Source organism: Coccinella septempunctata, chromosome 1 (genome assembly GCF_907165205.1).
Source record: "Coccinella septempunctata chromosome 1, icCocSept1.1, whole genome shotgun sequence".
NCBI lineage: Eukaryota > Metazoa > Arthropoda > Insecta > Coleoptera > Coccinellidae > Coccinella > Coccinella septempunctata.
In genome coordinates this window covers 57,722,045-57,742,392 of record NC_058189.1, presented here as the reverse complement: position 1 = coordinate 57,742,392, position 20,348 = coordinate 57,722,045, and the positions used below count along the sequence as shown (strand labels likewise).

The 20,348-nt window shown below is 32.0% G+C and overlaps 8 protein-coding genes and 1 pseudogene across 11 annotated transcripts; 5 read left to right on the top strand and 4 right to left on the bottom strand.

Annotated features, from left to right (window-relative positions):
• Positions 1 to 74: 74 nt before the first annotated feature.
• On the bottom strand, positions 75 to 1,520 carry LOC123321549 (protein IMPACT-B-like). 2 transcript variants are annotated; one of them, XR_006538881.1, is made up of 6 exons: positions 1,222 to 1,520; positions 936 to 1,166; positions 728 to 824; positions 531 to 636; positions 344 to 441; positions 75 to 207 (listed from the first exon to the last, which is right to left on the bottom strand). XR_006538881.1 is itself a non-coding variant. In XM_044909217.1 (5 exons), exons 1-5 carry the CDS (start codon positions 1,467 to 1,469, stop codon positions 117 to 119), a joined length of 765 nt encoding a protein of 254 aa, XP_044765152.1. In that variant the 5' UTR covers positions 1,470 to 1,520; the 3' UTR covers positions 75 to 116. The 2 variants fall into 2 exon arrangements, 1 of the variants encoding a protein (XP_044765152.1); XM_044909217.1 differs by lacking the exon at positions 531 to 636.
• Positions 1,521 to 1,888: 368 nt separating this feature from the next.
• On the top strand, positions 1,889 to 2,774 carry LOC123323061 (dnaJ homolog subfamily C member 17-like). The gene is made up of 3 exons (XM_044911259.1): positions 1,889 to 2,070; positions 2,121 to 2,396; positions 2,463 to 2,774. The coding sequence occupies exons 1-2, from the start codon at positions 1,990 to 1,992 to the stop codon at positions 2,376 to 2,378; spliced, it is 339 nt and encodes a 112-aa protein (XP_044767194.1). The 5' UTR covers positions 1,889 to 1,989; the 3' UTR covers positions 2,379 to 2,396; positions 2,463 to 2,774.
• Positions 2,626 to 4,488, top strand: LOC123307433. The gene is made up of 3 exons (XM_044889745.1): positions 2,626 to 2,669; positions 3,103 to 3,345; positions 3,833 to 4,488. The coding sequence occupies exons 1-3, from the start codon at positions 2,626 to 2,628 to the stop codon at positions 4,419 to 4,421; spliced, it is 876 nt and encodes a 291-aa protein (XP_044745680.1). The 3' UTR covers positions 4,422 to 4,488.
• A 137-nt stretch (positions 4,489 to 4,625) lies between these two features.
• On the bottom strand, positions 4,626 to 10,819 carry LOC123323059 (protein IMPACT-B-like). 3 transcript variants are annotated; one of them, XR_006539250.1, is made up of 7 exons: positions 10,771 to 10,819; positions 5,773 to 6,034; positions 5,487 to 5,717; positions 5,279 to 5,375; positions 5,082 to 5,187; positions 4,895 to 4,992; positions 4,626 to 4,758 (listed from the first exon to the last, which is right to left on the bottom strand). XR_006539250.1 is itself a non-coding variant. In XM_044911258.1 (5 exons), exons 1-5 carry the CDS (start codon positions 6,018 to 6,020, stop codon positions 4,668 to 4,670), a joined length of 765 nt encoding a protein of 254 aa, XP_044767193.1. In that variant the 5' UTR covers positions 6,021 to 6,071; the 3' UTR covers positions 4,626 to 4,667. The 3 variants fall into 3 exon arrangements, 1 of the variants encoding a protein (XP_044767193.1); XR_006539249.1 differs by lacking the exon at positions 10,771 to 10,819 and having other exon boundaries at positions 5,773 to 6,071; XM_044911258.1 differs by lacking the exons at positions 5,082 to 5,187; positions 10,771 to 10,819 and having other exon boundaries at positions 5,773 to 6,071.
• On the top strand, positions 6,371 to 7,325 carry LOC123323060 (annotated as a pseudogene).
• On the top strand, positions 7,608 to 9,231 carry LOC123323062. The gene is made up of 2 exons (XM_044911260.1): positions 7,608 to 7,896; positions 8,385 to 9,231. Exons 1-2 carry the CDS (start codon positions 7,847 to 7,849, stop codon positions 8,899 to 8,901), a joined length of 567 nt encoding a protein of 188 aa, XP_044767195.1. The 5' UTR covers positions 7,608 to 7,846; the 3' UTR covers positions 8,902 to 9,231.
• Positions 9,083 to 10,832, bottom strand: LOC123323058 (protein IMPACT-like). The gene is made up of 5 exons (XM_044911257.1): positions 10,509 to 10,832; positions 10,211 to 10,453; positions 10,003 to 10,099; positions 9,447 to 9,544; positions 9,083 to 9,310 (listed from the first exon to the last, which is right to left on the bottom strand). Exons 1-5 carry the CDS (start codon positions 10,754 to 10,756, stop codon positions 9,220 to 9,222), a joined length of 777 nt encoding a protein of 258 aa, XP_044767192.1. The 5' UTR covers positions 10,757 to 10,832; the 3' UTR covers positions 9,083 to 9,219.
• A 1,974-nt stretch (positions 10,833 to 12,806) lies between these two features.
• LOC123323057 (dnaJ homolog subfamily C member 17-like) lies at positions 12,807 to 14,333 on the top strand. The gene is made up of 5 exons (XM_044911256.1): positions 12,807 to 12,983; positions 13,034 to 13,324; positions 13,391 to 13,597; positions 13,648 to 13,728; positions 13,843 to 14,333. Exons 1-5 carry the CDS (start codon positions 12,903 to 12,905, stop codon positions 14,044 to 14,046), a joined length of 864 nt encoding a protein of 287 aa, XP_044767191.1. The 5' UTR covers positions 12,807 to 12,902; the 3' UTR covers positions 14,047 to 14,333.
• LOC123323056 (histone deacetylase HDAC1) lies at positions 14,320 to 19,540 on the bottom strand. The gene is made up of 7 exons (XM_044911255.1): positions 19,352 to 19,540; positions 18,924 to 19,036; positions 16,873 to 17,053; positions 16,331 to 16,606; positions 15,991 to 16,275; positions 15,392 to 15,883; positions 14,320 to 15,204 (listed from the first exon to the last, which is right to left on the bottom strand). The coding sequence occupies exons 1-7, from the start codon at positions 19,398 to 19,400 to the stop codon at positions 15,140 to 15,142; spliced, it is 1,461 nt and encodes a 486-aa protein (XP_044767190.1). The 5' UTR covers positions 19,401 to 19,540; the 3' UTR covers positions 14,320 to 15,139.
• Positions 19,541 to 20,348: the final 808 nt, after the last annotated feature.

Sequence of the window (20,348 nt, the reverse complement as noted above, 5' to 3'; positions counted from 1 at the left end):
ATTAAAATTATTAGGAAACAAATTATATCAACATTTGCCAATGTTATATAATAAAAAATAAAATCAAAATAAACTTGTATAAATATATATTTCTTGTTTAATAAATAAATAAAAACTTATTTAACGTATCCAGCTTGTACCAACGCGCGTCTAGCTGCATTTTTTATATGTTTAAACCTATCAGGTCCTAACTGTATACCTCCATACCTGGAATAAAAAATTTTCAGATGTCTTTCAATTGAATAACTCAGAAAACGAGTGGGACCACATGTATAAAATAATTAAATTTCAAACACAAATAGCTCCCTTACTCAACTATTGAAAAATGGAAATCTTTACTCACCATCTAGATACAACAACTATAACGTTCTCTACATTCAGCAATTGCAGTAAATGCAACACTCTTTTACTTGCATGGTTTTCACCATCATCATCACAGTCCTGTGAATAAATATGTGTGCATTAGGTAATGATTTATAATAAAAAATTCAATCAATATAGAATAAAAACTAGTTAAGGCATATACTCACTGGCAAGCAGTAACAGCACTCGCCAATAAAATTGCATAAAATTTCACGAAGTTCTTAGTTTGTCGCAGACTTTGAAGCGATCCAAGACGTTGCGGTCTTTGCCACGCTTAAAGAGAAGAACAATCGTGCTGTGCAACGAAAAGATGTAAAGTTTTATGAGATTTTTATTTAAAAAGTAAAATTCATATAATCCATACCTGTAATATTGATGAATTCTTAAAAATTCTATATGCATATATGTTATGTTTGGCTTGTGCAATCTTCTTATTTTCCATCAGGAACTCAATGAAATTTCTGTAAGAAAGATTATGCATTGGTTAGAAGAAATTTAGAACAGAGCTGTTCACCTCTATAACTTCAGTATCATACCTAGTCAAATCTGAGGTTGTTTTTGTATGGACTTACTTGACTTCAGCTTCACTGCTAACAGCACATACATGTCCCTGAAATACACTTTTACGATCCTCTATAATTGGTCCATGTACAACTTGCTTAGAAAATCTTTCAAAACCATTATTTGGCTTATTTTTTTGTCTTTTAGCTTTCTTTTTCTCATTTATATTTTTAGGTTTGAAAATTGTATACTCCTTCAATTTTTCAATCCATTGATACAAAATGGGGCTTCCCATACTTTCTCTACAAAAATATTTGTTAATAATTGAAAAATATGAAAATAAATATTGTTACTCACTCATAAATCGTCTTGAATTCTTTATATAACTTAATCTTCTCATCAGCAGATAATTCAGGAGCCATTAGTTCGAATTTTGGTGGTTTTTCGGAGGGATAATCTATATGCAAGGTGATGAACAGTTTCACAGATGGAGATATTTTCATAATGAAAGATTCATTTCCATCTTCGGCGATCCATTCATTTTCATAAATGGATTTGAGCACTTCTACTTCTTCAACTTGTTGAGAAATATTGTCTGTTTCCATTTCAAAGTTGAAATTTAGAATAATACCACACAACAGACACAACCGCACGATCACAACCGCTGACTTTGGAATAATATTTACAAATAATAGTTTGGCAGATTGTGTTTGAGGTTATTAGGTTGAAGCATAGAGACAGGCAACCTATTGTCTCTGGTTGGCAGCTCTTCTTCTTCGTGTCTGGTTAGCAGTTTCAAAATTTCAAAATTTTCTATTAACATAGAAAAGTTTTATTGTTGTTAATAAAATTTTAAAAAAACAGATAACATTAGCATTTCTTCTATCATCTCCATATTAATTATTATCATGTATGCACCATAGTTTTTGAGTTCAATGTTTCGCATACAACTTCAAGGTTTTTGTTTTTTCAGAATCAATAATCAAAAACTCTGTGCATGAATGTTTTTAGATATTCTGTGCTTTTATGAGTAAATGTCATATACTAACCTAACAAATTTTTATGGTTGATGTTTATACAAATTTATATGAAATAAATAAATAAACAAAAATTGCAAAAGCAAGAATGGATGCATCGACATTAGAAGGTCCTGATTTCGACCTTTATGAAGTTTTGGATATAGAGCCTTCTTGTTCTATAAATGATGTGAGAAGGCTTATATTTTATTTTTCTATATTTCATTAATATCTTTGTAGATGAAAAAAGCTTACAGAAAAAAAGCCCTCCAATGCCATCCTGATAAAAATCCAGATAATCCAGATGCAGCTGTAGAATTTCATAAGCTCACTAGAATCTTGGCAATATTATCAGATGAAAAAGTTAGACTGTCATATGATAAAATATTAAGAGGTCGTGAAGAAGCAGCTTTAAGACATAAAGAATTGGATAGCAAACGAAAAAAATTTAAGGAGGATCTAGAAAGCAGGAACGCCTTGCTAACAATCAGGGACTGAAATTTGCAAAAACTTAAGGTTACTGAGATGAAAATTATTTCCAGTATTGTGTTATTTTAATACATTTTTTCTATTGATCCATAGGAAGAAATTGAGAGATTAAGAGAAGAAGGTTCTGAAGCTCTGGAGGATGAAGTTAAATTGGTGACAAATAAGATTAGAGAAGAACATGGTTCATGAGAACATTGTGATGGGTCGAAATATAGAATCAAAATAAAATGGAAAGCTGCAAAAACTGATGAATCCAATGGTGGTTATTCGTAAGATTTGTTGCTCAAATGTCTATCTAAAGTAAGATCTTTTTTCAAATCTGTTATCCATCCTGTTCATTGGAGTTTGATAGATAATTTTATTTATTTATTTATTATTCAAATAAAAATATTAATTTTTTTCTCGTTCATGAATATTTCAATTTATTGACGTGAAGTAATAATTTTTTTGTTTTCAATCCATGGGTGGAAACACAAGCACGAGAAAACACTCAAATTGACAAAAAATTATTCAAAATCCTAATAAAACCTACAATTTTTTTTTGTGCACAGTGGCGTGTTTCAGACATTACTGCGGACAACTTGTGAATATACTTCAAATGCCTAAGAAAAATTTTTTCTTCAAATCAAAAAGCTCTAAACCTCCTCTACTCAACAGATATTGGTGCAAAGTGACTAATTGAAAGTTCCAGCGTTTTCATTCACAATCAAGAAATAATTGTTTCAAACAAAAGGGATCTTGCCTTGGAACAACATCTAAAGTTCGAATCGCTGGTTAAAGTGCACAGATCCATTTATTTTCTGAAGCATTTCGGATACGTGGACGTAGATGAACAGCAAAGGTTGAAAGATGTCTGGACACCTTTCAGTGGAGTAGCCATCAAACAGAGTATACCTGTTTTATGTACGATAGATAATCACTCAAATATGCTATTTGGTAGTATTATATTCGTTTTGACGCGTCTAGATATATTTAGGTAAGTAAGAGCATTGAGTAACTCAATGTTAAGAGGAAAAGTTTATATCATCACATATTCCAACTGAAAATAAACAGCTTATTTTGGTGGATGCTCACTATGATGTTCTGAGAGAAATGTGATTATCTTTTATATAGGGAAACAGCAAGTACATTTCCACAAGTATTGAAGTTGTATATCTGATTAATGAATGAATAAACAAATATTATTGTTTTTTTTTGAAATTTTCGACCATTCACTTATCTCAACCAGGGAATCCCACATAAGAAAAACTATTGCAATATTACTAGGATTTCATATTTAAACGTTTCTTATTATATATCTCCAGTGTCATTGAATATTCAACTCAAAAAATATGGGGGTTATTATTCAATGCTAGTGTTAAAATCTCATATTCACACTTGAGTGCGATAGATGGCGTTGCAGTCGAGGCTTATCTATAATGACTCTAACACTGACGCTGTAAGCTTATTCATCATGTTTCCAGGGCTCTCAGACCATTTTCAAGGACCAAAGTTGTAAGAACAGATATTTGTCGGGTACCCAAAATGGTGAATATCACACAAGGAAAAACTGACTATTTCTGCATTTTAGAAACAGATGAGCACACTCTCCCAACCAACCAATTTCCCAGTTGCACCTGTTGTCAAATTGTTTACGAGCTCTGGGTATCAGTGCAGGGAGCTTTCCCAAGATATGGACCCTGTGGATATCCCAGTATTGATACACCAGGCATACCAATAATTATAGGAACTGAACCAATTCTCAAGTACAACATTTCGAGAATAACAGCTAACATAATGAATATATTACTCACCCCTCATAATAACATAGAAATAACGGATAATGCACCTTTAGATGAAGAAGTAGAGCAGTTACTTAATATTGTGGAGGAAGAACTGGATGAGAAAACAATTGAAAATTTGAACAGACAATTAGAGAGCAAAAAGGAGGATGAGAATGAATTGATTCATAAAAAAATAATGCTGAACCTAGACACTAGTGATAAAAATTTTGATGGATCTAGTTTGCAAGAAACTACAAAAACTTATTTTGAAACCACTGATACAGAGTAAAATATCAACATATGTTAACAGATTAGTTACATATTCTTTAATAAATTGCAGAGGGTAATATGGGGAAGTTATTTTTTGCTTCATTACAAAAAAACACATGAGAGGGAACTTTTCTTCAAACGATTTATTCATTAAAATTATTAGGAAACAAATTATATCAACATTTGCCAATGTTATATAATAAAAAATAAAATCAAAATAAACTTGTATAAATATATATTTCTTGTTTAATAAATAAATAAAAACTTATTTAACGTATCCAGCTTGTACCAACGCGCGTCTAGCTGCATTTTTTATATGTTTAAACCTATCAGGTCCTAACTGTATACCTCCATACCTGGAATAAAAAATTTTCAGATGTCTTTCAATTGAATAACTCAGAAAACGAGTGGGACCACATGTATAAAATAATTAAATTTCAAACACAAATAGCTCCCTTACTCAACTATTGAAAAATGGAAATCTTTACTCACCATCTAGATACAACAACTATAACGTTCTCTACATTCAGCAATTGCAGTAAATGCAACACTCTTTTACTTGCATGGTTTTCACCATCATCATCACAGTCCTGTGAATAAATATGTGTGCATTAGGTAATGATTTATAATAAAAAATTCAATCAATATAGAATAAAAACTAGTTAAGGCATATACTCACTGGCAAGCAGTAACAGCACTCGCCAATAAAATTGCATAAAATTTCACGAAGTTCTTAGTTTGTCGCAGACTTTGAAGCGATCCAAGACGTTGCGGTCTTTGCCACGCTTAAAGAGAAGAACAATCGTGCTGTGCAACGAAAAGATGTAAAGTTTTATGGGATTTTTATTTAAAAAGTAAAATTCATATAATCCATACCTGTAATATTGATGAATTCTTAAAAATTCTATATGCATATATGTTATGTTTGGCTTGTGCAATCTTCTTATTTTCCATCAGGAACTCAATGAAATTTCTGTAAGAAAGATTATGCATTGGTTAGAAGAAATTTAGAACAGAGCTGTTCACCTCTATAACTTCAGTATCATACCTAGTCAAATCTGAGGTTGTTTTTGTATAGACTTACTTGACTTCAGCTTCACTGCTAACAGCACATACATGTCCCTGAAATACACTTTTACGATCCTCTATAATTGGTCCATGTACAACTTGCTTAGAAAATCTTTCAAAACCATTATTTGGCTTATTTTTTTGTCTTTTAGCTTTCTTTTTCTCATTTATATTTTTAGGTTTGAAAATTGTATACTCCTTCAATTTTTCAATCCATTGATACAAAATGGGGCTTCCCATACTTTCTCTACAAAAATATTTGTTAATAATTGAAAAATATGAAAATAAATATTGTTACTCACTCATAAATCGTCTTGAATTCTTTATATAACTTAATCTTCTCATCAGCAGATAATTCAGGAGCCATTAGTTCGAATTTTGGTGGTTTTTCGGAGGGATAATCTATATGCAAGGTGATGAACAGTTTCACAGATGGAGATATTTTCATAATGAAAGATTCATTTCCATCTTCGGCGATCCATTCATTTTCATAAATGGATTTGAGCACTTCTACTTCTTCAACTTGTTGAGAAATATTGTCTGTTTCCATTTCAAAGTTGAAATTTAGAATAATACCACACAACAGACACAACCGCACGATCACAACCGCTGACTTTGGAATAATATTTACAAATAATAGTTTGGCAGATTGTGTTTGAGGTTATTAGGTTGAAGCATAGAGACAGGCAACCTATTGTCTCTGGTTGGCAGCTCTTCTTCTTCGTGTCTGGTTAGCAGTTTCAAAATTTCAAAATTTTCTATTAACATAGAAAAGTTTTATTGTTGTTAATAAAATTTTAAAAAAACAGATAACATTAGCATTTCTTCTATCATCTCCATATTAATTATTATCATGTATGCACCATAGTTTTTGAGTTCAATGTTTCGCATACAACTTCAAGGTTTTTGTTTTTTCAGAATCAATAATCAAAAACTCTGTGCATGAATGTTTTTAGATATTCTGTGCTTTTATGAGTAAATGTCATATACTAACCTAACAAATTTTTATGGTTGATGTTTATACAAATTTATATGAAATAAATAAATAAACAAAAATTGCAAAAGCAAGAATGGATGCATCGACATTAGAAGGTCCTGATTTCGACCTTTATGAAGTTTTGGATATAGAGCCTTCTTGTTCTATAAATGATGTGAGAAGGCTTATATTTTATTTTTCTATATTTCATTAATATCTTTGTAGATGAAAAAAGCTTACAGAAAAAAAGCCCTCCAATGCCATCCTGATAAAAATCCAGATAATCCAGATGCAGCTGTAGAATTTCATAAGCTCACTAGAATCTTGGCAATATTATCAGATGAAAAAGTTAGACTGTCATATGATAAAATATTAAGAGGTCGTGAAGAAGCAGCTTTAAGACATAAAGAATTGGATAGCAAACGAAAAAAATTTAAGGAGGATCTAGAAAGCAGGAACGCCTTGCTAACAATCAGGGACTGAAATTTGCAAAAACTTAAGGTTACTGAGATGAAAATTATTTCCAGTATTGTGTTATTTTAATACATTTTTTCTATTGATCCATAGGAAGAAATTGAGAGATTAAGAGAAGAAGGTTCTGAAGCTCTGGAGGATGAAGTTAAATTGGTGACAAATAAGATTAGAGAAGAACATGGTTCATGAGAACATTGTGATGGGTCGAAATATAGAATCAAAATAAAATGGAAAGCTGCAAAAACTGATGAATCCAATGGTGGTTATTCGTAAGATTTGTTGCTCAAATGTCTATCTAAAGTAAGATCTTTTTTCAAATCTGTTATCCATCCTGTTCATTGGAGTTTGATAGATAATTTTATTTATTTATTTATTATTCAAATAAAAATATTAATTTTTTTCTCGTTCATGAATATTTCAATTTATTGACGTGAAGTAATAATTTTTTTGTTTTGAATCCATGGGTGGAAACACAAGCACGAGAAAACACTCAAATTGACAAAAAATTATTCAAAATCCTAATAAAACCTACAATTTTTTTTTGTGCACAGTGGCGTGTTTCAGACATTACTGCGGACAACTTGTGAATATACTTCAAATGCCTAAGAAAAATTTTTTCTTCAAATCAAAAAGCTCTAAACCTCCTCTACTCAACAGATATTGGTGCAAAGTGACTAATTGAAAGTTCCAGCGTTTTCATTCACAATCAAGAAATAATTGTTTCAAACAAAAGGGATCTTGCCTTGGAACAACATCTAAAGTTCGAATCGCTGGTTAAAGTGCACAGATCCATTTATTTTCTGAAGCATTTCGGATACGTGGACGTAGATGAACAGCAAAAGTTGAAAGATGTCTGGACACCTTTCAGTGGAGTAGCCATCAAACAGAGTATACCTGTTTTATGTACAATAGATAATCACTCAAATATGCTATTTGGTAGTATTATATTCGTTTTGACGCGTCTAGATATATTTAGGTAAGTAAGAGCATTGAGTAACTCAATGTTAAGAGGAAAAGTTTATATCATCACATATTCCAACTGAAAATAAACAGCTTATTTTGGTGGATGCTCACTATGATGTTCTGAGAGAAATGTGATTATCTTTTATATAGGGAAACAGCAAGTACATTTCCACAAGTATTGAAGTTGTATATCTGATTAATGAATGAATAAACAAATATTATTGTTTTTTTTTTGAAATTTTCGACCATTCACTTATCTCAACCAGGGAATCCCACATAAGAAAAACTATTGCAATATTACTAGGATTTCATATTTAAACGTTTCTTATTATATATCTCCAGTGTCATTGAATATTCAACTCAAAAAATATGGGGGTTATTATTCAATGCTAGTGTTAAAATCTCATATTCACACTTGAGTGCGATAGATGGCGTTGCAGTCGAGGCTTATCTATAATGACTCTAACACTGACGCTGTAAGCTTATTCATCATGTTTCCAGGGCTCTCAGACCATTTTCAAGGACCAAAGTTGTAAGAACAGATATTTGTCGGGTACCCAAAATGGTGAATATCACACAAGGAAAAACTGACTATTTCTGCATTTTAGAAACAGATGAGCACACTCTCCCAACCAACCAATTTCCCAGTTGCACCTGTTGTCAAATTGTTTACGAGCTCTGGGTATCAGTGCAGGGAGCTTTCCCAAGATATGGACCCTGTGGATTTCCCAGTATTGATACACCAGGCATACCAATAATTATAGGAACTGAACCAATTCTCAAGTACAACATTTCGAGAATAACAGCTAACATAATGAATATATTACTCACCCCTCATAATAACCTAGAAATAACGGATAATGCACCTTTAGATGAAGAAGTAGAGCAGTTACTTAATATTGTGGAGGAAGAACTGGATGAGAAAACAATTGAAAATTTGAACAGACAATTAGAGAGCAAAAAGGAGGATGAGAATGAATTGATTCATAAAAAAAATAATGCTGAACCTAGACACTAGTGATAAAAATTTTGATGGATCTAGTTTGCAAGAAACTACAAAAACTTATTTTGAAACCACTGATACACAGTAAAATATCAACATATGTTAACAGATTAGTTACATATTCTTCAATAAATTGCAGAGCGTAATATGGGGAAGTTATTCTTGCTTCATTACAAAAAAACACATGAGGGGGAACTTTTCTTCAAACGATTTATTCATTAAAATTATCAGGAAACAAATTATATCAACATTTTCCAATGTTATATAATAAAAAATAGAATCAAAATAAAATTGTATAAATATATATTTCTTGTTTAATAAATAAATAAAAACTTATTTAACGAATCCAGCTTGTACCAACGCGCGTCTAGCTGCATTTGTTATATGTTTAAACCTATCAGGTCCTAACTGTATACCTCCATACCTGGAATAAAAAAATTTCCGATGTCTTTCAATTGAATAACTCAGAAAACGAGTGGGACCAAATGAATAAAATAATTAAATTTCAAACACAAATAGCTTCCTTACTCAACTATTGAAAACTGGAAATCTTTACTCACCATCTAGATACAACAACTATAACGTTCTCTAAATTCAGCAACTGCAGTAAATGCAACACTCTTTTACTTGCATGGTTTTCACCATCATCTTCACAGTCCTGTGAATAAATATGTGTGCATAAGGTAATGATAAAAAATTTGATCAATATAGAATAAAAACTAGTTAATCAATGATAATAGTTAATAATAGTCATAGACCTTATAATATATGTGGACTAGACTTAAGACAGGGACAATTGAAGGGAGATGGATATGTAACTAGAAAAGGTAAACATCAAACAGTTTGAAAAAAATACCAGTCTTAAGGCGCATACTCACTGGCGAGCAGCAACAGCACTTGCCATAAAAATTGCATAAAATTTCACGAAGTTCTTAGTTTGTCGGAGACTTTGAAGCGATCCAAGACTTGGTGGTCTTTGCCACTCTTTAAGGAAAGAACAATCGTGCTTCGCAACGAAGAAGATGTGTAAAGTTTTATGGGATTTTTATGTAAAAAGTAGAGTTCATATATTCAATAAATTCATTTTGATATATTATTATGAACAATTATCCATACCTGTAAGAATGATGAATTCTTAATAATTCTATATGCATATATGTTATGAGTGGCTTGTGCAATCTTCTTATTTTCCATCAGGAACTCAATGAAATTTCTGTAAGAAAAATTATGCATTGGTTAGAAGGAATTTAAAACAGAGCTGTTTACCTCTATACCTTCAGTATCATACCTAGTCAAATCTGAGGTTGTTTTTGTATAGATTTACCTGACTTCAGCTTCACTGCTAACAGCACATACATGTCCCTGAAATACACTTTTACGATCCTCTATAATTGGTCCATGTACAACTTGCTTAGAAAATCTTTCAAAATCATCATTTGGCTTATTTTTTTGTGTTTTAGGGACATCCAAAGCTTTCTTTTTCTCATTTATATTTTTAGGTTTGAAAATTGTATACTCCTTCAATTTTTCAATCCATTGATACAAAATGGGGCTTCCCATACTTTCTCTACGAAAATATTTGTTAATAATTGAAAAATATGAAAATAAATATTGTTACTCACTCATAAATCGTCTTGAATTCTTTATATAACTTAATCTTCTCATCAGCAGATAATTCAGGAGCCATTAGTTCGTATTTTGGTGGTTTTTCGGAGGGATAATCTGGATGCAAGGTGATGAATAGTTTCACAGATGGAGATATTTTCATAATGAAAGATCCACTTCCATCTTCGGCGATCCATTCATTTTCATAAATGGATTTGAGCACTTCTACTTCTTCAACTTGTTGAGAAATATTGTCTGTTTCCATTTCAAAGTTGAAATTTGGAATAATACAGACACAACTGCCGTCTTTGGAATAATATTTACAAATATACAAATAATAGCATGACCAAAGATTATAGAGATAATCTTTGAGCATGACAGGTTGTGTTTGAGGTTATTAGCAGGGGCTTGACACTTCCTTACCCCCACCCCAAATACGGTTTTTAGTTCTGCAATCAATCGCTATGTGGCACTGCACACGAAAATATATATCATATTCTCCACAGATTACTGTATTCTGACATATTGGATTTGTGAACGCCAACAGTGTCAATGTCAATATACTGTAATGCAAATTCTTGTTTACAAACGAGATCTTATACGACATAAAGTATGTGTTCTGTGTTATACGAGTGTAAATTAAAAATACCCATTTATTGAACTCGACAGTTTTATCAGGAAATCAATTTTCTTGTAAGAAATATTTGATTCAAAGAACCACGTAATTATAACATTAATCGTTTATACTTAAACCAATCCAACCAAACCCTTTAAAACTTGTGTTAATGGAAATGAAAGTCAAACTGTGTAGTCAGTTATTAAGCCACTCCGTGGGATCAATGATGAAGCTCATTTCTCAATGGGGTAAGTATTTTTTTCAAACATAATAATACAAAAATTTACTATTTTCCTTTTTAGAAATCAAGCATCCGCTTCAGCTTCACAGAGAGGCTATCGACAGAGCTGACTTTATACTATTCTTGGATGAGTTATTTGATTCGTTGAATGTATCCAGAGCTTGGACATCCACTGCGAAACTCTTAAAGAAGACGGTTAGTATTCAAACAGAACACAATGTTTGTTGGGAGCAGGCGATACAAATTTTCAACAGTATTTCATTTTATTGCCCTCGAAAGAAAAGATCCATTGTGGTACCCACTTTGAAGAATATAGTGACAACATTGAACGCATTCCTTTACCTTACTCAAAAACTGTTCAATGATTATCACTTTAAATATATTCTCACTGGGGCTTTCAATCAAGATTGTTTAGTAAACTTTTTTGGGTACATTAGAGCATATGGAGTAAGGAATACTAACCCAAATGTTGAACACTTTATTTCATCATTCAAAACTTTAGTTATTAATAATTTCATGTCGGTGCATTCCTGGTGATCTAACTGTGAGGAAGATAAAACAGGGAGTCGTTGTTTAGAGACTTTGAAATCTTTCCTGCAGGAAAATATAAAATCCACATAGGTCTTTGGGCAACTAATTTTTTCTTTTTCAAATTATTCATGCATTCTAAGCTTTGGCATGCTGTTTTTGATTTCTATTGCCGACTCCCAACAAACATTGTGTCCTTTTTGGATAATGTTGAAGATTTCTGAACATATAATAATTTCAACCTCATTTCCTATGAACAATATTATTACTGTTTATTATAATTATTGTCTTACGAAGATATGTGACCCTATTGACATTTTACCTCTGCTCATATATTCATTGCCATAATTATAGCTTATGTATTTCCATATTTTTTTTTTCCTGTGCTGGGTATATCAATATATGTATATTGTTCATGACAAGTTTTATTTCTCCTTAAAATTCGCCCTAATAATCCATATTATTCTATCGACGTCTAAAATACCAGTGAATGGGCTAATTTAAATTTCGCGCCATGCGATTGCAGTTTCCCGTTATACCGACATTTCTCCCGGTTAGTTGGGTGGCAAGCGCATGGGGGCGCTGAGGGCGGGATAAACTGTATTTTTCATCGTAGAACGTGAGTGTCAGATCTATTCTACTCTGTAATCTGTGGTTATTAGATTGAAGCATAGAGACAGGCAACCTCTTGTCTCTGGTTGGCAGCTCTTCTTCTTCGTGTCTGATTAGCAGTTTCAAAATGTTAATAGAAAATAGTTTTATTGTTGTTAATGAACACAAATTAAATTTTAAAAAAGCAGATATCATAGCACTTCTTCTATCATCTCCATATTTATGTTTTGCATACAACTTCAAGGGGTTTTTGTTTTTTCAGAATCAAGAAACAAAAACTCTGTGCATGAAAGTTTTTAGATATTCTGTGCTTTTATGAGTAAATGTCATATACTAACCTAACAAATTTTTATGGTTAATGTTTATACAAATTTATATGAAATAAATAAATAAACAAAAATTGCAAAAGCAAGAATGGATGCATCGACATTAGAAGGTCTTGATTTCGACCTTTATGAAGTTTTGGATATAGAGCCTTCTTGTTCTATAAATGATGTGAGAAGGCTGATATTTTATTTTTCAATATTTCATTAATATCTTTGTAGATAAAAAAAGCTTACAGAAAAAAAGCTCTCCAATGCCATCCTGATAAAAATCCAGATAATCCAGATGCAGCTGTAGAATTTCATAAGCTCACCAGAATCTTGGCAATATTATCAGATGAAAAAGTTAGACTGTCATATGATAAAATATTAAGAGGTCGTAAAGAAGCAGCTTTAAGACATAAAGAATTGGATAGTAAACGAAAAAAATTTAAGGAGGATCTAGAAAGCAGGGAACGCCTTGCTAACAATCAGGGAGTGAAATTTGCAAAAACATCAGATCAAAAACTTAAGGTTACTGAGATGAAAATTTCTTCCATTATTGTGTTATTCTAATACATTTTTTCTATTGATCTATAGGAAGAAATTGAGAGATTAAGAGAAGAAGGTTCTAAAGCTCTGGAGGATGAAGTTAAATTGGTGACAAATAAGATTAGAGAAGAACATGGTTCAGGAGAACATTGTGATGGGTCAAAATATAGAATCAAAATAAAATGGAAAGCTGCAAAAACTGATGAATCCAATGGTGGTTATTCGAAAGATTTGTTGCTCAAATGTCTATCCAAAGTAAGATCTTTTTTCTTTATGAGGTTAGGAAGTAACTTATTCATTTCCAGTATGGTGATGTTACTGCCCTTGTGTTATCGTCTAAGAAGAAAGGAAGTGCTATGGTTGAATTTAAAACCAAATCTGCAGCTGTGAGTACTTTCATCTTAACACAGTAATGCTTATTATTGGCCAAAAAAAGATTGCAATTAATAAAGTCCAAACTGAACAAAATCAAATATATTTAAAATAATATGTCTTTGTAGGAGATGGCCGTGGATTTAGAGAAGGGGCTGTCAGTGAACCCTTTAACACTTGAATGGGTTAATGGACCTCCATCATCTGTACCAATAGGCCTTGACTTTTTAGTGAAAGGTACAGAATTCGAGGGTATGACAATGGAACAATTGACACAACCAGATATTCGAAAAAGATTTATAGAGAAAATTATTTTTGAAAAATTTCAATAATTGTAACAAGTATTTTCTGTACATTTGTAAATCGTTGGATAAAACTGAACCTTTCAGTATTCACTTTCAATTGTTGAGTTCACAAACTTACTCTGAGCAAGCTCTGATTACTCGAAGCGTTCACAAAGTTACCTTCAGTTCCTCAGAGTATGCTCATACTCTACTCTCGGAGTAAGTTTGTGAACACACCCAATAACTACTTCCTTTTACTTTTGTGTCAATTCTATTTTGATGCCAAGGTTATGTAAAGGAAAAAATACTGAAAATAAAGTGTTTAAGGTCGAAAATTATTGATTTATTGGAAAAATGTCAAGGTACACATAAAATATTATTCATAAATAATAGCTAGAAATAAGTTTGCAATAAGGAAAATCTAGTAACCTCATAATGCACACAGCCAGGTAGAGGAATTTTTTGTTCACCAAGATGGTCAATCCAAGTGTCCATACATATTTTTGAAAATTTTTCTTATGGAACTCAAATTTCATGAAATATTTTTCCTATCAGAAAGGGACAAGCCAATTACCTGCCCCACTCATTCAGTAGAGACCACTCAATATGATCGAGTATAACGAAAATGTTTTTTCTAACGTTAGTGGCAACATTTTCCGACAATTCAAATCGAACATAAAATCACTTTCAAAATAATTAATAAGTCTGATTTTTAATGATGCATTAAGAGATTGATTTCTGTATAATTCACCGCTATTATTTCCTTCACTTACACTGACTGAAAAAGCTCAGCAAAATTCACATCAACGTTATTCTGATTAGGTATTGAATAACATTTTGGAAGTTGAATATTTTTAAAACTTACGACAAGAAGTTAGTGGTAAAAATTTACAATGGATTACAGTAAAAAAATAAAAAATCTGAGTATTTCTCATTTTCTGTGAAATCCCTGAAAACAGTATTGAGGCATTCACACACGGAAAGTTCCTGTTGTATAATAACACTGATATGGATAATATTTACACAGAGATCCATTTTCAACTTTTGCACTTTGTTTACTTCAGTAAGTTCACTTAACACAATGTAAAAAAATATCCTACATTGATAATTACTTAAACTTAGGATGTGGAGCTAGGTTGTGTCATTGATTCAGACCACTATCTTTTTTTGTATCTTCTACTATACTGAGCTTAGCGTCATCATCACCTGAAAAAAATAAAAATATTTGAAGAATGTGATGTTTCAGGCGAGTGAGAATTTTTCTGAAACAGCTTTGAAATTAGAGAGCTATAAAAACTTCATTTTCGACTTTGGCAATTATGAATTTTATTTCATTCTCATATTTCTTCAGTCTACTTTGCCTGAAAAGGAGTTTTGGAAGTTTTGTACTCACTTTTTTCAGACTTGACTTCTTCTTTTATCTCCATATTAACATCTTTACTATCGCCCTTATCGAATCGCGGCCGTTTTTTCCCCCTATAACTTCTGTTATCCCTTCTTCCACCCTCTCCTTCATCTTCACTATCCGAAAACTCATTATCATGTCCTATTCTCTTGTCGATCTCTTTTTGAGGCAAACGTTCATCCTTGTCAACCTTGTCCTCCATGTCTGAATCATCGTTCATGGCATCTTCTGGAATTGCCTGTACCTGAACACCAGGAGCATGAGGTAACATCCTCAAATTTTCAAATAGTCTCGTTTTTATCTTTTCCAAATAATCAGCTGTGTTTTGATTCGTCATATTACTGGGACTTATGTGCAGCTTGAAATCGGGCCCGAAATATTCAAAGTAATCGTTATAAGGGAGTTCATTGGCGATCTCTACACCTAAAGCGACCGATGTTTCGTAAGTCCAGGCACGGGAGACATTTCTTATTGTGTAACCTGCAGTGGAAAAATAAATGCGTCATGTATATTCAATACAACAAAATATTTCATTTTAACCCATCAAGTATCTTGAAGGGCAAGAATTAATAATATTGAAGCCTCACCTCCACCTCCCACCATCATGAATGGCAAATTATATTTCTTCACAAACTCAACACACTTTCCATGACCTTTAACTGTTAAATTGAAACAACCTAATCGATCTCCTGTCAATGAGTCAGCTCCACACTGAAGTACCACAGCGCTGGGTTGAAAAGTTTCCATGACTTTACTTATTATTGGTACAAATATGCTTTCATAGGCTTCGTCGTCCATACCATCCCTAAGAGGAATATTTACTGCATAATATTTTCCTTTGCCTGCTCCAATGTCTCTAAGGTCACCCGTCCCTAGAAATTATTCACTATTATAGCATATGTAAAAATGCAATATTAACATACTAACCAGGGAAATACTCTCCATATTTATGAAATGAAACCGTCATTACACGGTCAGTTGTATAAAATGCTTCTTCTACTCCATCACCATGATGGACATCAATATCGATGTAAAGTACTCTCTGATGATATTTGAGCAATTCCAATATTCCCAATACAATGTCATTCACATAGCAAAATCCAGAAGCTTCAGACTTTTTAGCATGATGTAAACCACCGCCCCAGTTTATACATATTTCTGAAGCTTGCTTATTCAATTTAACAGCAGCAGCCACAGAACCTCCTGTAAAATATAATTCTTGTTCTTGAATTCTGTTCACTCTTCAATGAAGTGAATAGTTTTGTTTATATAAGGTAAAAAACAACAGAATTGATACGTTAAAAATGAAAAAATTGTCAAAATGAATCTGAAATTCTGCTTCTACACTTGTTCAATCTTTATCAAGTCATTCTTTTACCTTTCAAATATTTTATGAATTTTCAGAATTTGCATAATCCTCCTGAATTCAATATAATAATAAATAAAACAGAACACTTTGTGAATATTACCTGCCGAAAGTTGACAGAACTCGTACAAGCCATCAAAAACAGGACAGTCTTCACCAACGTTGAATCTCTGCATTTGCTTGTTATATTCAGACATATTGTCGGGTCTGATAGAACGTAGGAACCTAATGTAATCATCTGAATGGAACTTGGTCATTTCTTCAGCTGTAGCCTTATGTGGTCTCTAGAAATAGACCCATACAATGAATACTCGGATATCTTTGAGTAACTGAAGATAATTAATTGTAACTTTATTCAACAGAATTATATGAAATGAATATAAAAGAAGTATCACTTCAACAATGCCAAATGAAAGGCCTTTCTAAAACTGGAATGAAATACACAATGCAAGCAACAGACTTTTTTTCGCCTAACATGATCAGCCAGGATTTAAATAATATGTGACAAATGGCAAAATTCTTGAGGGTTAGTAAATCTCCAGAAGGAATAAAAAGGCCGCCCCATGATCATACTGAACATGAAGAAGAAATTCTATTTGTCCATCCAAGTTTGATACTCAATCTAACCCAATGAAACTTGGTACAGAGTTTTGAAGCAATTCAGCAACTAAACTCCCTAGAAGCTTTATGTTGAATATAATATCGTAGGATGAAAATTTAGGAACATTCCCCAGCAAATAATATCCTATTGCTTGAAATTAGTTGGTTTTTGAGATATTGTAAAGTGGAGTATATAAAAATTGAAGGAAAACGGTATGAGGCAGATATTTAGAAAAGAATTAATAAATGAGCAAAATTAGTACTTTTGTGCTTGAAGCAATATTTTTTCCGACTATAGATAGCCAATATATAAAAATCTAATATCATTTTCAAGGTTTAAGTTCTGGGTGATCCCATTCTTATTTTGGGTGAAAAATGCAAAGAAAAAGTTGAAGAGGGAGTTCTATGGATTCTTTATGGATGTTTCTGATTTAGAATATACAATTTATAATTAGCAACTTTTTGAGACAATGTTGCTTTTGAAGATGCTTTGAAAGACGCTTTGAAAGAAAACTGATAAGAAGTTTGAAGAAGAATGCTCCACCTAAAATATCCATGTATAAAGAGAATTTACTCCACAAAATTTTTTGATCCAAATATCGATCGAATCTCAAGAGAAGAGAGAAGCTGGAAAGGTTGAATGAAACAAAACACAATTTAAAGAAACATAAATGTAATTTCATTAATAAATGATAGCTTTTTCGTACTTCAAACTATGTACTTTACATTTAAAACTATGGATCTAGAGCCTTTTCAGCAGATAGAATCAGCTTCAGAAAAAATTTAATCAGTAAGCACGACTAATGTTATTATGATCAAGAATTATGTCAGCTGACATTAAGAAAAGACGACCAACCAATGAATAAATTGTATATAAATCTGCACCGAATGTTTGGAGTACAAACAAGGTTTACAGAATCTTCCTTTGAACAAATATTTTTTCTTCCTTTTCATATGGTTCATTCTATTGCAGATTCCATACTTCATCTTGGCACAATTTACATTCGCACTCTGTTTGATTTGGATTAAAACATTCCAAATCAAACTTTCACAAAGTATTCCAAAAAAGAATGTTTTCTGTAAATTTGCTTTTGGTATTTAGGAATAAGGTTTTCTGACGGAATAATTGTCAAAACCACTTAAGATTATCGAGTTTGGCAATTTGCCATACCACATTTCAACTGCAGGAACAATTCGCTCACTGAATTGATCAGTCATGGAAATAATCGAATCAACACGAAAATTACTTTACTTAAAGCCGATTAAACATATCGAGAATTGAATCTCAAAATATGTTAACTCCTTATTGAATACCAATATAAATATATTTTGGCTATGAGGCGAAATCAATTATAAAGAAATTATCAATTTTCTTTAAAATAAATGTCGGAAAATCTCTTCACCTCATGCTGGTCAGTTCCGCTTTACTACCATAAATCAGTTTAGTAATTACCGTTCTTCAAGTTAAAAAATATGAAGATTGAAGAGAGGAATCCCTATTTTCATCCCAGCCAAGTATTAAAAAATACTCAGAAGGCATCTCTTTATACTCACATATATTTCCATTTTGCGGTATAATCCATAATTCAAAAGTAAATTATGAGTCATACGTATACGATGGGGTTTCATAGGGTGTCCCTGACCATAATAATAATTTCCAATATCACCTGAAAAAAAATAAATAAAATTAACAATGAATGATTTACAAGGGTTTAGTGTGAATTCATCGATGCACCGTAGTCGGTAGCATCATTCTGACGTCACAGCAGATCTAGCCAATGAACGGACAGTGAATGATACGGTGCACAAAAGTCTATCGTCAAGATGTCGATTTATAATTTCAAAAATCATACGCATTGATAACCCACAGGTAACACATAGTTCATAAAATTGCAAAAATAAATCTAATGATAAACTTCAAAGTTTGAGAGAATAAATTGTGATATTTGAATTGTGAATAAAAACTGTTCTTGTATACTTACTATCATAGTAATAGCACACTCTTTTTCGACTGTGGGGTTGAGTTGCCATTATAAGGTTAATTCAATATCACTATTACAGTAAAATACACATTGACTTTCACTTAAGAATAGTATTTTTGAAATTTTTAAATTCAAAATTCGCTCCACCTTACACTCCACACAAATCGGAAATGAAGGAATGCAAAAAGCAGCAGTGACAAATGACAGTCGAATTTTTTCTATGGAAGACATAGAGCAACTTATCTTTAGTTTTTTCTTAACAAGCTTAAAAGCTACTTTTTTCTATAATTTTCACTCATTATTTCTGAACAAACATCATTAATTAATATCATATATTTTATAAAATACTCAATGCCCACATTTTCGTGGTGGGACTTGAATTTATCTATAACTCTGATTATAGCGTGAGGCCAATATCGTGTGAAGTAAGCTTGATAAGAACAAAAGTACATGATACTCTTTGATAAGAACATACGGGGGGTGGATGAAAATGTTTATGGAGAAATTCTTGAAATTACCCAATTTGATATTTTTACTAGAGAGGGTCTCCCAATCCTTCCTAGTTTCGATTATTAACGACCATGACGTCTTCTATTCGAATATTTTTTTTTGCTTTCTCTCTTCGATAAATAAATAAGAATTACAGAGTTTTCAGAAACTCAAAACTAACACTATAGGTACGTATAGACTGAATTGAATAAAGTTTTTATAAGTCATTACACATGTATCGCTATCACAAAAGCAAATTCAAGCAAGTGATGGTGAAACTAAACCCTTTTTGCTGTTGTGGAATTGAAATACACCTACATTGATATCTTTTGTGATATGATTTAGTACATAATAGTTTCATGTTCAGATTCACCACCATGATAATGATGAAGATAAATAAACATGAATTCAATTTGATAAATGAAAAATTTTACTTACATACTCCTTCTGGTATTGCATCCTCATACAAATCCTTCTGTGGAGAAATTCTTTATCACCCATACACAAT

Excerpts from the sequence above, each read along its gene's own strand:
- LOC123321549 (XM_044909217.1), bottom strand. The coding sequence starts at position 1,469 with ATGGAAACAGACAATATTTCTCAACAAGTTGAAGAAGTAGAAGTGCTC. Across the intron at positions 1,167-1,221 it reads GAATTCAAGACGATTTATGA|AGAAAGTATGGGAAGCCCCA; the intron begins GTGAGTAACAAT and ends ATATTTTTGTAG. Across the intron at positions 825-935 it reads AGCAGTGAAGCTGAAGTCAA|AAATTTCATTGAGTTCCTGA; the intron begins GTAAGTCCATAC and ends TCTTTCTTACAG.
- LOC123323061 (XM_044911259.1), top strand. The coding sequence starts at position 1,990 with ATGGATGCATCGACATTAGAAGGTCCTGATTTCGACCTTTATGAAGTT. Across the intron at positions 2,071-2,120 it reads CTTCTTGTTCTATAAATGAT|ATGAAAAAAGCTTACAGAAA; the intron begins GTGAGAAGGCTT and ends ATATCTTTGTAG.
- LOC123307433 (XM_044889745.1), top strand. The coding sequence starts at position 2,626 with ATGGTGGTTATTCGTAAGATTTGTTGCTCAAATGTCTATCTAAA. Across the intron at positions 2,670-3,102 it reads TGCTCAAATGTCTATCTAAA|GGATCTTGCCTTGGAACAAC; the intron begins GTAAGATCTTTT and ends TTCAAACAAAAG. Across the intron at positions 3,346-3,832 it reads ACGCGTCTAGATATATTTAG|GGCTCTCAGACCATTTTCAA; the intron begins GTAAGTAAGAGC and ends TCATGTTTCCAG.
- LOC123323059 (XM_044911258.1), bottom strand. The coding sequence starts at position 6,020 with ATGGAAACAGACAATATTTCTCAACAAGTTGAAGAAGTAGAAGTGCTC. Across the intron at positions 5,718-5,772 it reads GAATTCAAGACGATTTATGA|AGAAAGTATGGGAAGCCCCA; the intron begins GTGAGTAACAAT and ends ATATTTTTGTAG. Across the intron at positions 5,376-5,486 it reads AGCAGTGAAGCTGAAGTCAA|AAATTTCATTGAGTTCCTGA; the intron begins GTAAGTCTATAC and ends TCTTTCTTACAG.
- LOC123323062 (XM_044911260.1), top strand. The coding sequence starts at position 7,847 with ATGCTATTTGGTAGTATTATATTCGTTTTGACGCGTCTAGATATATTT. Across the intron at positions 7,897-8,384 it reads ACGCGTCTAGATATATTTAG|GGCTCTCAGACCATTTTCAA; the intron begins GTAAGTAAGAGC and ends TCATGTTTCCAG.
- LOC123323058 (XM_044911257.1), bottom strand. The coding sequence starts at position 10,756 with ATGGAAACAGACAATATTTCTCAACAAGTTGAAGAAGTAGAAGTGCTC. Across the intron at positions 10,100-10,210 it reads AGCAGTGAAGCTGAAGTCAG|AAATTTCATTGAGTTCCTGA; the intron begins GTAAATCTATAC and ends TTTTTCTTACAG. Across the intron at positions 9,545-10,002 it reads AGAATTCATCATTCTTACAG|GACTGTGAAGATGATGGTGA; the intron begins GTATGGATAATT and ends ATTTATTCACAG.
- LOC123323057 (XM_044911256.1), top strand. The coding sequence starts at position 12,903 with ATGGATGCATCGACATTAGAAGGTCTTGATTTCGACCTTTATGAAGTT. Across the intron at positions 12,984-13,033 it reads CTTCTTGTTCTATAAATGAT|ATAAAAAAAGCTTACAGAAA; the intron begins GTGAGAAGGCTG and ends ATATCTTTGTAG. Across the intron at positions 13,598-13,647 it reads TGCTCAAATGTCTATCCAAA|TATGGTGATGTTACTGCCCT; the intron begins GTAAGATCTTTT and ends ATTCATTTCCAG.
- LOC123323056 (XM_044911255.1), bottom strand. The coding sequence starts at position 19,400 with ATGGCAACTCAACCCCACAGTCGAAAAAGAGTGTGCTATTACTATGAT. Across the intron at positions 19,037-19,351 it reads AGTGTGCTATTACTATGATA|GTGATATTGGAAATTATTAT; the intron begins GTAAGTATACAA and ends ATTTTTTTTCAG. Across the intron at positions 16,276-16,330 it reads ATATGGAGAGTATTTCCCTG|GGACGGGTGACCTTAGAGAC; the intron begins GTTAGTATGTTA and ends AATAATTTCTAG.